General features: G+C 43.7%; 1 protein-coding gene across 1 annotated transcript in view; it reads left to right on the top strand.

Moving 5' to 3' along the window:
- DNAH12 (dynein axonemal heavy chain 12) overlaps positions 1–15,161 on the top strand; it is a 168,684-nt gene that overhangs the window by 144,975 nt on the left and 8,548 nt on the right. The window contains exons 71-73 of the mRNA XM_088472684.1: positions 903–1,040; positions 12,138–12,229; positions 14,186–14,253. Coding sequence (XP_088328810.1) covers positions 903–1,040; positions 12,138–12,229; positions 14,186–14,253 — 298 coding nt within the window. The remainder of the gene's footprint in view (positions 1–902; positions 1,041–12,137; positions 12,230–14,185; positions 14,254–15,161) is intronic.

Raw genomic sequence — 15,161 nt, 5'->3', positions numbered from 1 at the left:
CAGGGATATCAATTATACAAATGACCAAAAATGTTAAAGAATATTACATTTATTCTTGCTGCAAAATCAATGTAAAATTCCCAGCTGTGGAAAATACTGGAGATGTAATTATCAAATAATGTCAATATGCAATAAATACTAACATATATGAATCTTTCTATACATACAATATTACTTTAACTAGGAGAGAAAACCTAGGTGTTATCAGCCCGCTACCTACCCTTCTTTACATATAGCACACTTAAATTTGAGCAGATAGTTTGTTGTAGTCCAGGCACTATTAGTCAGCCCCACGGTACGGCCCCTATGGCATGGCGCCCATGTACACTGGTTGAACAGCCCGTGAGCTAGGCCTGCATGCTGGAATGCAGCCTAATGATGCATACACACGGTAAGATCAGACAACGATCAGATATCGTTGTCGGATCGTCCTACATGTGCTGGATGATCATTCTCGAACATTCAGCACATGCACCAACCCCTCAACTACTATAACGACCTTTGATCAACGATCGAGGGTCCCTATAGTAACCAGGCTAACCTGGTCGATATTGACCAGGTTGGCCTGCATGCACGGGTGATGGTCGATATCGACCATCCGTGCCGGCACATTGACCATCGTTTGGTTGATTGAAGGGGCCAAAAACTAGTCGATTTGAACGATAACAATATATCGATATCGTTCAAATCGACCAGGGAAGTCTGACCGTGTGTATGCACCATTACACTTACGTCTTCTGACAACACAGGAGAGGTAACCCAGGACCAAACCATTTAGCATTATAATACACAAATCATAGTTCATTGTGTCATTTTATTTTCTGCAGTTATCAGGTACAGAGAGATGATATCCCATCAAAGCTATAAATAAAGCAATCATTATATATTTGGTTTTATTCTAGAACTGGTTTGAATCTGGAAAGCCTCACGTCTTCTGGCTGTCAGGATTCTTCTTCACACAAGCGTTTCTAACTGGTGCCATGCAGAATTATGCCAGGAAATACCGAATCCCCATTGATCTGCTGGGCTATGAGTTTCAGGTGGAGTCAGCAGCTGCATAATTATATTTTATTTTATTCTCTTAATTCTGTATTCAAGAAAAATGAGAACAAATCTATCAATCCTGCAATATGGAAGATGCTTCTTCTGTTTTATGGTCACTTCCTTACCAGGTGGGAATGGTAGAAGGTCAGGGTTGGATGGTGCTAGGTGGGGTCCATTAGGGACAAAGTTGAGAGGACATATCTGCCAATATTATTAAATGTACTCCTGTTAGATAAATATATAGTACAGTAACACTAACTGAATTATAGCATACACTGACTGAGAGTTTGTTGAGTCTTTTCATTTTGACAACAGTCAGTTTAGACTATTTGACATTAACCACACAGGCTGCAATCTGATTGGTGTCTTGTCTGTTTTATTAACCAACTGGGGCATGCATATATAATAGCGTGTGCGGCCTCTGAATCACATTGTAATCCGCTTAAACAAAACAAAAAATCACTGTGTGATAAATGTAATACCCACATTTTTATATACAAAAGTGTACATGGAAGTGTGAAAATTAATGGATAACATAAGCCTAGCACCTTTAATAGAACTAATATGCACAAATCCAAATATAGAAATATAACCATGTTGCTACAACCAATGTTACAAAAATACATAAAAGTTACATTAAAGCAGATGGCTCGCAAAAACCTTCCAATAAACATAACTAAATAAGATATCATTCCCATCCCAAAAATCCAAATTCAATATATACCGCACTAGTCAGTCCCAGAATAGTAGGTACAAGGTGCAAGAGCAGAAGACCCCTAATAACCTAATAGGGGCTGGTGCAGAGTTTAATGCATGCTGGTGGTAATTGCTCCTACATTACATGCACTGAACACAATCACTAAAGCCCAAATCAACAGCAAATCACAGGTAAAACACAACTTCACACTCCAATACACTATCAGACCAAACATTGAATGGTTACATTAACAAGAATAGAGATCACAGATTTACAAAGAATCGTGTTAGTGAAATCTGTCAAAATCACACCCAAATCGCAGCACAATGCACAAAATAAATAGACCTGCCTGTGAGCGGCGTGAATATCTGAAGCACCGTACAGGTCAGTAAGATCTGCTGTTTAAAAGAGTAAATAAAGGGTCTTACTGGAAAATCATGGGAAAACTGGCGTGGGGTTCCCCCATTTTCCCAGTAGTGAGTGGGAACTATCTTTGCTCAGGTAGCGTTGTACATAGTGTACAGCATGTCTGTGGACTGGAAACATTAACCGAATAAAGAATCTAATTTGATAGTCAGGCTAAAGATAGTGTATATGGAGCAATCTGCCACAAACCACAAAATACTTTAGACTGCCTATGTATAAATGTGAAACTATTATTATATATATATATATAGGAGAGAGAGAGTCAGCACATCCATTTGGTATGAAAAAGTATTTATCCACCAGAAAAATAGTCAAGGCTCAGAGGGACTTGGTAAACATCATGTATAGAGTATATAGCAGCAACATGCCATCATCGATAAGAATACTCATCACAAGTTTCCCTCCAGTGCACAGCGCTCGACAGCCGTTTCGGTGTTAAACCAACACCTTCATCATGAGCATATCACACAATGCCAGGCAAACAGTTATATATCCTCACATCAATTAAAGTGAACCTAATCACCGGCTCTGTATAGCCGTATTGTTGAGCGCTCTCATAGAGGTGTTATGTTTCTATGGTTATGAGTGACTAGATCCGATCCCGCATCGTCACTTCCGGCATCTCCGGCGAAGGTTTGAGATGCGGTCTCGATACCTGCCAGCTTGGAGTTACTTACAGGTGCAGATGATTACACAGGTGATTAGGTTCACTTTAATTGATGTGTGGGTATATAACTGATTGTCTGGCATTGTGTGATATGCTCATGATGAAGGTGTTAGTTTAACACCGAAATGACTGTCGGATGCTGTGCACTGGAGGGAAACTTGTGATGAGTATTCTTATTGATGATGCCATGTTGCTGCTATATACTCTATACTTGATGTTTACCAAGTCCCTCTGAGGCTTGACTATATTTATGGATATGCACTTTATATGGATATACATTTTTCTGGTGGATAAACACCTTTTCATATCAAATGGATGTGCTGACTCTCTCTCTCTCCTATACTAGTAGCATGTTATGTGTCTTGCACTCCAACATTCTGCACTTTATAGTGTGTGCTGCTGGCCTCATTTGTAACGTAATATATATATATTATATATAATATACATCTCAGGAGTCGACGTCGGCTCTGCAGAAATCACCAGGAATGTGGCATGGATGTAATGTTCCCGGAGACCAGCACACGCTGGTAGAGTGTACTGGCTCTGTGCCATAAGAGAGAAGGCGGCTCGCAAGGACACTGCACACGGGTCCTCTCTTAGAACGCCTCTGTGTATATATATATATATATATATATATATATATATATATACAGTCAGGTGCATAAATATTGGGACATTGACAGAATTTTCATATTTTGGCCTCTATTCACCACCACAATGGCTTCGAAATGAAACAAACAAGATGTGCTTTAACTGCAGACTTTCAGATTTAATTTGAGGGTAACTACATCCAAATCAGGTGAACGGTGTAGGAATTACAATGGTTTTTATGGGCTCTATTTATTAACATTATTTGTACTAAAATAAAGTGAAAAGGGGTGTTTTCACACCCTTTTCACATTATTTTAGTATCACCTATAGTTACTATAGGGCAATTGGAGTAGAATTCATAAAATTTTACTCCAACCCCTAAGTGTCACTTATTTTTAGTAAAGCAGATCGCATTTCCCATAACTGTAATGGGAAATGTGATCCGACCATAGTTACTAAAAATAAATGTGAAAAAAATACCGGGGAAAGCCCTGTGATAATAACGCCACCTGGAGGTGGCGTTATCCAGGGTCTCCCCCGGTTACCGGACTCCTGCCCTGCTCTAACGGGGAGAGCAGAGCCGGGAGTCGGTCCCTGTAATCAGCTGTGTGGTCTAAACAGACCGCAAGCTGATTACTGTAAAAAAAAAAGAAAAAAATAATAGTAAAAAAAAATTACTTACCTGACTCCAGGGACCGGTGATCGGGCCTCTGGTGATGTCTCCCCTCCGGTCAGCTGGTCTCCCACAGTGCATTGCGGCCCTGTCATCAGGTGATCGGGCCCCAGTGCAGTATGGGAGATCACCTGACCGGAGGAATGGAGAACATCACCGGAGGCCTGGAGCATGCAGGTAAGTGTAAGTAAGGGAGAGGGGGGTCGCGGAGGGGGAGGGGGGGTCCGCAATCGCGGGGGGCAGGGCTTAGCACCGGGGCTTAGCGCCGGAGGGGGGTAGCAGCGGCGACCGGTCGGCGCATGCGCGGGCACTTAATCATGCGCGGGCACTTAATCACGGTATTTTTTGCAAAAATACCGTGATAAGGCTCCGAGGGGGATTCGCAGGGACAGAGCTTTATCGCAAGCTCTGTCCCTGCAAGGGATTTGTAGTAAATCCCTGTGATATTGCCTGAATTCGCAATGCGAATTCACTCGGTAATATCACACTACAATCTGCATTACCAATGCGGATTGTAGTAAATAGAGCCCTATATGTGCCTCCCACTTTTTAAGGGGCCAAAAGTAATGGGACAAACTAAACAATCCTAAATCTAACTTTCACTTTTTAATACTTTGTTGCAAATCCTTTGCAGGCAACTACAGCCTGAAGTCTGGAACGCATAGACATCACCAGACGTTGGGTTTCATCCCTGGTGATGCTCTGCCAGGCCTCTACTGCAAATGTCTTCAGTTCCTGCTTGTTCTGGGGGCATTTTCCCTTCAGTTTTGTCTTCATCAAGTGATATGCATGCGCAATCGGATTCAGGTCAGGGGATTGACTTGGCCATTGCATAACATTCCACTTTTTAGCCTTAAAAAACTCTTTGGTTGCTTTTGCAGTATGCTTCGGGTCATTGTCCATCTGCACTGTGAAGCGCCGTCCAATGAGTTCTGAAGCATTTGACTGAATATGAGCATATAATATTGCCCGAAACACTTCAGAATTCATTCTGCTGCTTTTGTCTCACCAGATAAGGCAGGAAAACTTGGTTTGTAGAGTAGCCTGTCAGGAGGGCAGGATTACTTGGCTAGATGAGTTGCCTGCCAGGAGGGCAGGACTTCTTGGCTAGATGAGTTGCCTGCCAGGAGGGCAGGATTTCTTGGCTAGATGAGTTGCCTGCCAGGAGGGCAGGATTTCTTGGCTAGATGAGTTGCCTGCCAGGAGGGCAGGATTTCTTGGCTAGATGAGTTGCCTGCCAGGAGGGCAGGATAACAGGCTGAAAATAGTTCAGGTGTAAATGTACAGTTTGATTACACACAGTAGGGCTGAGAAAACTGTAGCTGCTGATTATACAGAGGAAGCACGGACCCAAAGGCTTGGGCCTGCATACACTGAGCACAGCATGTGGATGGTAAAAACAGCAAGCTAACAGCATTCAGAGCAGAGTGGAACAACAGTCTTGAATAATTGAGCTACCTGCTGAAGCCTGGAAGGCAGCGTGGAGGGAGACGGAGAGTGGTAAATAAAAGCAGCGGCTGAAGTGTAGACAATCACGGAGAATAGCTGGAACAACCAGACCGAGCTGTAGGAGGAAACTCTATAACCGGTGAGGGAGAATGAATCTGGAAGCTACAAATAGGAGGAGCAGCCAATCAGCAGCATATGGAGTAAGAGTCACTCTCTGCAGCATCCCCGGTGCTTGGTAATCAGCGGAACCAGATTCTGAGTCAGTTTAGGTCCCGAGTCGGTGGGAAAAACAAGCCGCTGCCACGGCTTGTGACAGTACCCCCCCCCCTTGACGCGGGGTTGAAGAACCCCCAGAGCCTGTTTTTTCAGGGAAATTCCTGTAAAAACATCCTCTTCAACCTGGGAGCATGTAAGGCATCTTCTGGAATCCAGGAACGTTCTTCCGGACCATAGCCCTTCCAATGGATCAGAAACTGTAACCGACCTCTAGATACTCTAAAATCCAGCACTTTCTCAAACACAAACTCCTGTTGACTGTGGACCACCACCGGAGCAGGCCTGAAAGAACTCCAGTTCCCAAATCTATCTGACTTGTGGACTGGCTTTAATAAAGAGGCATGAAAAGTGTTGTTAATCTTTAACGAATTTGGTAGTTGGAGTTTGAAAGCAACTGGGTTAACTTCTATAAATGATCCGGAAAGGACCAATAAACCGAGGATCCAATTTGTGAGAGGGTTGCCGGAGTTTGATATTTCTAGTGGACAGCCACACTAAGTCCCCCCTTTTGAACGTGCAAGACCTCCGATGTCTATCTGCCAATTTCTTAGAATGGAGAGATGGCTTGAGGAGATTATGATGCACCTTGGCCCAAATACCACGGAGTCTGGAAACAGTCCCTGCATCAGAGGATCTGGAGAATGATAAATCAAATGAATTGGCCCGAGGATGTTGGCCCGTCACACAATAGAAGGGTGAAACTGAAGATGCAGAGTGACAGGAATTGTTAAAAGCAAATTCAGCCATGGGAAGATGAGACACCCAATCATTCTGGAATTTTGAGACGAAACACCGTAAATATTGCTCCAGGGTTTGATTAGCACGTTCTGTCTGCCCATTAGACTGTGGGTGATATCCTGAAGACAAGCTGAGACTGATACCCAGTGCAGTGCAGAAACATCTCCAAAACCGTGCAACAAATTGTGTCCCACGGTCGGAAACAATGTCACAGGGAAGACCATGCAAACGAAAAATATGTTCCAAGAAGAGGACAGAAAGTTCTTTGGCAGATGGCAATTTGGGCAGAGGAGTAAGGTGTTTCATTTTGCTAAAGCGGTCCACGATAGTCCAATAACTGAACAGCCAGCAGAGCGAGGAAGGTCCACAATGAAGTCCATCGCAATGTGTGTCCAGGGTCTTTTTGGTGTGGAAAGAGGAAGCCGTAATCCTGATGCTGGGGTACGAGGAGTCTTGTTACGAGCACAAACCTCACATGCCAAAACAAACTCCCGAACGTCCAAAGCTAAAGACGGCCACCAAACCGCACGAGACATTAATTCAATGGTCTTATTGATGCCTGGATGTCCGAAAACCCGTCTCACATGGAAGTCCTGTAGGACAGCTTTTCTCAAATTTACAGGAACAAACAGGCGATTGGACGGTCTACCAGGAGGCGAATCCTCTTGAAACACAGACAGATCCTCAGACAAATTTTGAGATAAAGCCACCTGGATACAAGATCTGAGAATGATGGATTCTTTGATCACAGTATCCTGTTGGACAGGAGTGAAACTCCTGGACAATGCATCAGCCTTGATGTTAGCAGATCCGGGTTGAAAAGAAATGAGAAAATTAAAATCTGGTAAAAAATAGTGCCCATCGTGCTTGCCTGGAGTTAAGCCTCTTGGCCGATTCAATGTATGCCAAATTTTTGTGGTCGGTGAGGACAGAGATCCGGTGTTTGGCTCCTTCAAGCCAATGTCTCCAATCCTCAAAAGCTAACTTAATGGCAAGCAGCTCCCTGTTCCCGACGTCATAATTACACTCGGCTGAAGAAAATTTACGTGAAAAAAATGCACATGGATGGAGATTGCCATCCAACGGATTATTCTGAGAGAGAATAGCTCCTGCCCCAATCTCAGAGGCGTCCACCTCAACCACAAAAGGCAGATCTGGATCCGGATGTTTGAGAACAGGGGCGCTGGTGAATGCAAGTTTGAGATGTTCAAAGGCCCGAACCGCCTGACTAGGCCAGTTAGAAGCATCCGCAACAATGGAGGAAAACGAGCCAATAAATCTCCGATAGTAATTGGAAAAACCAAGGAAACGTTGAATGCCTTTCAATGTAGTAGGCTGAACCCAGTCCAATACTGCTTTAACCTTTCCAGGATCCATGGAGAAGCCATGAGGAGAAATAATATATCCAAGAAAAGATGCTTGCTCCACATGAAACTCACACTTCTCCAACTTGGCAAATAACGAATTCTCTCTCAATTTAGATAGGACCTGACTGACATGCTGGACATGCTGGTGCATGGAGTGAGAGTAAATGAGGATGTCATCGAGATAAACAACCACAAAAATGCCAAGAAACTCCCGGAGTACATCGTTAATAAAGTCTTGAAAGACTGCTGGATCATTAGCCAATTCAAATGGCATAACTACATTTTTCATAGTGCCCCGTATGCGTATTGAACGCCGTTTTCCATTCATCTCCGGTCTTGATCCGGATCAGATTATAAGATCCACGGAGATCAATCTTTGAAAAAATGGAAGCTTGCCGGAGCTGATCAAAAAGTACCGAGATCAAGGGCAAAGGGTACGAGTTTTTGATGGTGATTTAATTCAATGCAAGGACGTAATGACCCATCCTTCTTCTGGACGAAGAAGAAACCAGCCCCAACCGGAGATTTAGAAGGACGGATGAATCCTTTAGCCAAGGCATCTGCAGTATACTCCTCCATGGCCTTATTCTCAGGTATAGAAAGAGAATAGAGACGACCCTTGGGTAACTTGGCTCCTGGTAACAGCTGTATGGCGCAATCATACGGACGATGAGGTGGTAGAGAATTGGCCTTTTATTTAGAAAAAATATCTGCAAAAAGATGGTATTGAGCAGGAAGTCCTGGAAGAGACTCTGAGACAGCAGAGATAGCCGTCTGGATGGGTGTAGATAAACAGCAATTTTGACACGCTGGACTCCATTTGACAGTATCCCCCGTAATCCAATCAATGACGGGATTATGGGTCATTAACCATGGAAATCCCAAAATGACGGGAGCAAAAGGAGACTGGAGTAGCAAAGAAGAAATCATCTCCGAATGCAAAATTCCAACTGAGAGACGAAGAGGTGGTGTCTTGAATTTGATAAGACCATTAGCCACCAGACCACCATCTAACCCACAAATAGGAACCTCTTGAGGTAAAGGAACTGCAGCTAAACCTAAGGAATGAAAAAATGATAAGTCCATGAAGTTTCCAGCAGCACCGCTGTCCACAAACGCCGATATGGAATGGACGGATTGCGACAGATGTACCACCGCAGGAACTAGCAACAAATTTTTTGAGGAAACAGATGCCAGGCCTAAATGTAACTCCTCTTTTACATTCAGACCCGATCTTTTACTGGCCTATGTGGGCAAGATTTCAGCGGATGACCTCTAGCTCCACAATATAGGCAGAGGCCTTGAGATCATCGTCTTTGTCTCTCCCTGGGCGATAGCCGGAAAGCTCCCAGTTGCATGGGTTCCTCAGAGTCCTCCGCCAGCAGCCAGGAAGGTGACTGAGGCGACTGTACAGAAAGACTGCGTTCTCGTTTGCCTTCTTGGAGGCGACGGTGAATACGGATGGTTGAAGAGATTAAGTCGTCAAGGGACTCAGGTGATGGATGTTGGACCAAAATGTCCTTGATAGCATCCGAAAGACCCAAGTGGAATTGGCTACGCAATGCCGGGTCGCTCCATCCTGAATCCACTGCCCATCTCCGAAACTCTGAGGAATAATCCTCTGCGGGATTCTTTCCCTGCCGAAGAGCCCGCAGCTTGGATTCGGCCAAAGAACTACGGTCAGGATCTGCATATAATAATCCAAGAGCATTAAAAAAGGTATCTACTGATAAAAGCGCAGAATGTGTTGAAGCGAGACCAAATGCCCAAGTCTGTGGATCTCCTTGTAAGAGCGAGATCACTAATCCTACCTGCTGAGTCTCGGATCCAGAAGATAAAGTTCGGAGACGAAAATAGAGTTTACAACTCTCACGGACGTTCAGGAACTGAGTACGGTCTCCACAAAACCTATCAGGGAGATTCATTTTAGGTTCCTTGGGAACGGCTCTAGGAGTGGATGCCCGAACATCCTCAAATCTTATAGAGAGCTCCTGAACTTTTTGGGTAAGCACTTGGATCTGTGCGGCAAGGATTTGTGCAGGGTTTTGAGCCTGCTCCATAATGAAGGACACGGAACGCACAGACTTAAATACAAAGTTGGCCGGTTATAATGTTATGGAAAAGTGTCTCACCAGATAAGGCAGGAAAACTTGGTTTGTAGAGTAGCCTGCAAGGAGGGCAGGATAACTTGGTTAGATGAGTTGCCTGCCAGGAGGGCAGGATTTCTTGGCTAGATGAGTTGCCTGCCAGGAGGGCAGGATTTCTTGGCTAGATGAGTTGCCTGCCAGGAGGGCAGGATAACTTGGCTAGATGAGTTGCCTGCCAGGAGGGCAGGATTTCTTGGCTAGATGAGTTGCCTACCAGGAGGGCAGGATTTCTTGGCTAGATGAGTTGCCTGCCAGGAGGGCAGGATTTCTTGGCTAGATGAGTTGCCTGCCAGGAGGGCAGGATAACTTGGCTAGATGAGTTGCCTGCCAGGAGGGCAGGATTTCTTGGCTAGATGAGTTGCCTACCAGGAGGGCAAGATTTCTTGGTTAGATGAGTTGCCTGCCAGGAGGGCAGGATTTCTTGGCTAGATGAGTTGCCTGCCAGGAGGGCAGGATAACACAGGCTGAAAATAGTTCAGGTGTAAATGTACAGTTTGATTACACACAGTAGGGCTGAGAAAACTGTAGCTGCTGATTATACAGAGGAAGCACGGACCCAAAGGCTTGGGCCTGCATACACTGAGCACAGCATGTGGATGGTGAATAGTTCAGGTGTAAATGTACAGTTTGATTACATACAGTAGGGCTGAGAAAGCTGTAGCTGCTGATTATACAGAGGAAGCACGGACCCAAAGGCTTGGGCCTGCATACACTGACCACAGCATGTGGATGGTGAAAACAGACAGCAAGCTAACAGCATTCAGAGCAGAGTGGAACAACAGTCTTGAATAATTGAGCTACCTGCTGAAGCCTGGAAGGCAGCGTGGAGGGAGACGGAGAGTGGTAAATAGAAGCAGCGGCTGAAGTGTAGACAATCACGGAGGATAGCTGGAACAACCAGACCGAGCTGTAGGAGGAAACTCTATAACCGGCGAGGGGGAATGAATTTGGAAGCTATAAATAGGAGGAGCAGCCAATCAGCAGCATATGGAGTATGAGTCACTCTCTGCAGCATCCCCGGTGCTTGGTAATCAGCGGAACCAGATTCTGAGTCAGTGTAGGTCCCGAGCCGGTGGGAAACAAGCCGCTGCCACGGCTTGTGACAGTCAGCAGTCACATCATCAATAAATACAAGGGAACCAGTTGCATTGGCAGCCATGCATGCCCATGCCATGACACTACCACCACCATGCTTCACTGATGAGGTGGTATGTTTTGGATCATGAGCAGTTCCTTTCCTTCTCCATACTCTTCCCATCACTCTGGTACAAGTTGATCTTTGTCTCATCTGTCCATAGGATGTTGTTCCAGAACTGTATTGGCTTTTTTAGATTTTGTTTGGCAAACTCTAATCTGGTCTTCCTGTTTTTGTGGCTCACCAATGGTTTACATCTTGTGGTGAACCCTCTATATTCACTCTTGTGAAGTCTTCTCTTGATTGTTGACTTTGACACATATACACCTACCTCCTGGAGAGTGTTCTCGATTTGGCCAACTGTTGTGAAGGGGTTTTTCTTCACCAAATAATTCTTCTGTCATCCACCACAGTTGTTTTCCGTGGTCTTCCGGGTCTTTTGGTGTTGCTGAGCTCTCCGGTGCGTTCTTTCTTTTTAAGAATGCTCCAAACAGTTGATTTGGCCACACCTAATGTTTTTGCTATCTCTCTGATGGGTTTGTTTTGATTTTTCAGCCTAATGATGGCTTGCTTCACTGATAGTGACAGCTCTTTGGAGTAAGCAATGTTAGCTTAATCAGATCACAATGGACAAATCAGAAAATCAGATCAGATGATGACCACTTGGACAAGTGTGTATGGTAAGTGGCCTAATGACAGGGAGGGGCAGCTGTGATCAGTCATTTGGACAAACCACTGAATGACCAGATATGTACAGTTGAGTAGATGATACTCCTTGCGATACAGATCTTTAATCAAACCAAGATCTGTCTGATCTTTGCTTTCCTGTGTAAGGCCAAATTGTATGTTCTCATCACTATACTATTATTTATCTGCTAGATGTATTACTTATTATACTATAAACTGAATGATCTTATATCAACTTAGGTTCTCCCCACCGACACTTCTGACACCTCCCCAGAAGATGGAGTTTATATTAATGGCTTGTTTCTAGATGGAGCCCGATGGGACAGGAATAGGTCAGTGACAATACTCATTTTCAATTACTTTTAATATGTCAATTCCACAGTTTATTTTGTATATGATGTTGTTACATTATTTTACATTTGTCAACTGTTTTTGTTGCATGAAAACTAAATGGACTGAGGACCTGATTCAGACTTGGGAATAGAGAGAGATATCTCTCTCAAGTGATCATCTTGGTGAAACCATGCTGCACTGCAGGTGGGGCAGATTTAAAATGTGCAGAGAGATTTAGATTTGAGAGGGAGGTGTCCAAACTGACATGTAAATTGTAGAGTAATAATAAAGCTGTGCAGTATTTGTGGGCTACATGTAAAAGCAGCCAGTATTTACCCTACATGCAAAAAAAAAATTATGTATTTACACCCCTTGCATTGCAACATGGTTTGTAAAGGTACACAGTTAAGTGCTATCTCTCTCTCTATTCCCAACTCTGAATCAGGCCCTGAGTCCATATTTGACAAATGATGTACAGTATGCAGCTGAAAATATTTGCTGCCCACAGAACCTGTTGTGTGTTGCAGCTGGTTTAGTCTGCTTTATCGTAGATCCTGGGTATATATAGAGAAGATGAGCATGCCCCTTCCCTACTAGCAACCAATCAGATTCTAGCTGTTATCTTCTAGAATCTGATTGGTTGCTATGGGTAACATCTCCACTTCTAAAAACTCTCACTTTAGTAAATTTACCCCCTAATATGCAAGAGCAGAGTTCAGTTGTAAGAAGTCTTAGGATTCTGTGCACAGCAACTAATCCCTTTCCTGTAGGGAACCAGCAAAAACCCCCTAAATATTGTACACATAATAGAACTTCTCTCCTAGGAGGAATATGCGCAATATAATATTGGAGATATTTAGGTCAAGGTGTTGTCCACTAATGAACAATACCCTGTAATATAATCTGACCACTGCCACCCAGCTACATATATGCACTTGTCTTGAGGGTTTTGGGAACAGTTTACCCTAAAGGTGTTTTTTCAAATGTTGACAACCTAATAAAAGTATAAGCATTTCTGTTATTTACAGTATACAGGTTGAGTCTTCCATATCCAAAATGGACCAGAAGTATTGGAATATTTGCCATAATGAGATATCTTGGGAATGGAACCCAAATCTAAACACATAATGCTTTTTTATTTCATATACACCTTATACACATAGCCTGAAAGTATATTTTTTTTCAATATTTTTAGTAATAACAAAGTTTGTGTACATACACGAAATTCCTTTGTTTCATATACACACAGATTGAAGACCATGTTATGCAATATTTTTAATCATTTTGTGAATTTAACAAAGTTTGTTTACATTGAAATTGAACCATCAAAAAGCAATGGTGTCACTATCTCAGTCATGTTCAAAAAATCCAGTATTCCGGGAATATTCTGTATTTCAGAATTTGGATATGGGAGACTCAACCTGTATTATTATGCTCCGTAATTCATAGGATTGTATGTATTGTTAATATCCAGTTGTGGTTTTACTTATGCTGGGAACACACTATACAGATATATCTGCAGATGATGGTCATTCATACACACTGAACGGCCATCATCTTCTTCTGCCCGTGGGCCCCAGCAGGCGGGGGTGGGTCGGGTCCCGCCCCCTCCCAGTGGCTGCTGCTGTGTTTGTATGGGCGGTCTGCAGACCACCCGTACACATTGATGGACAGACTTGTTTGTAGACATAACTGTCCATCTGCTGTGCAGCACAGCCAATGCGATATGTCAGTGAACGACGTCGTTCACAGACATATTGCGGGTACACTCTGGCCAACGGGCACCAGATATATTGGCCGATCAATTGATCGGCCAATATATCTGCCAGTGTGTACCCAGCTTAACTCTTTGCCATGTAATGTAATGAATGCACATCCCCCTATACACACCTATATTGCAAAGTCTGTGCATTAATGTAATTATCCTACTTTGTTTCCTTAATGACCTGTAACAGAGGCGTGCTCGCAGAACAACAGCCCAAAATCCTTTTTGACTCTGTCCCAATAATCTGGATAAAACCAAGTAAGTGATGATAGAATATCATGTATTAAATGTAAAACATTTACTGAGTTCACAATGCCTGCACAGTAATGCTATACTTCTGCTGAACATAAGACAGTCTTAGGTGCCTATTTATTAAAGTTATTTTGCCGTACATCCTCTGAAGATTTCTGCAATATTGGATTATGTGGCGTATGTAACAAGAGGATACCGCAGCTTTACAATTACAAAAACAAGCTGTGAAAAAGGGCAAATTACCAAACAGAAACGAGAGCTGACTCTTGCAATTTTTTACTTTGGGCCTCATTCAGGTTTGGGAATACAGTAATGGTGGGTACATACTACATGATATGCTCCCTGAGCGATATCGTGTAGTGTTGTCCCCGGCAGGCTGTGCTCAATGTCGTTCATGACATTGAGCACAGCCGCTGAACGATATCATTAACGATATCATTCAGCGCTGGGCTCTCTCCCCCATTCCCCAACATGCAGCAACCTGACGAGATCGTCAGGTTGGCCTGCATGTCAGCCCGATGAACAATAATGACGAACGACCCGCGGGAACGCGCGTCTTTATCGTTCATATTTTTGGGGTTAAAAATGGACGATTAAGTGGACGACTGAACGATAACGATATCGTTATCGTTCAGTCGTCCACTGTATCGCCCAGTGTGTACGCACCATTAGACAGAGCAAGTAACTGTGTATCTGGACAAACCATGTTGCAATGCAAGAGGTGCAAATACATATGTTTTTGGTCTTTTTTTGCAAGTGGGGTAAATACTGGCTTCCTCTGCATGTAGCTCACAAATGCTGGACAGCTTTATTTTTACACTGCAATTTCAATGTGGACACGCCCCTCCCAAATCTCACTGCACATTTTTTTCCCCACCTGCAGTGCAGCATGGTTTTACCAACATGCGCAGTTA

Source organism: Taudactylus pleione, unplaced genomic scaffold, assembly GCF_031769625.1.
Source record: "Taudactylus pleione unplaced genomic scaffold, aTauple2 ptg000128l, whole genome shotgun sequence".
Taxonomy (NCBI): Eukaryota; Metazoa; Chordata; class Amphibia; order Anura; family Myobatrachidae; genus Taudactylus; species Taudactylus pleione.
Note: the sequence above shows the minus strand (reverse complement) of the source record. Positions and strands in the feature narration are given on the sequence as shown.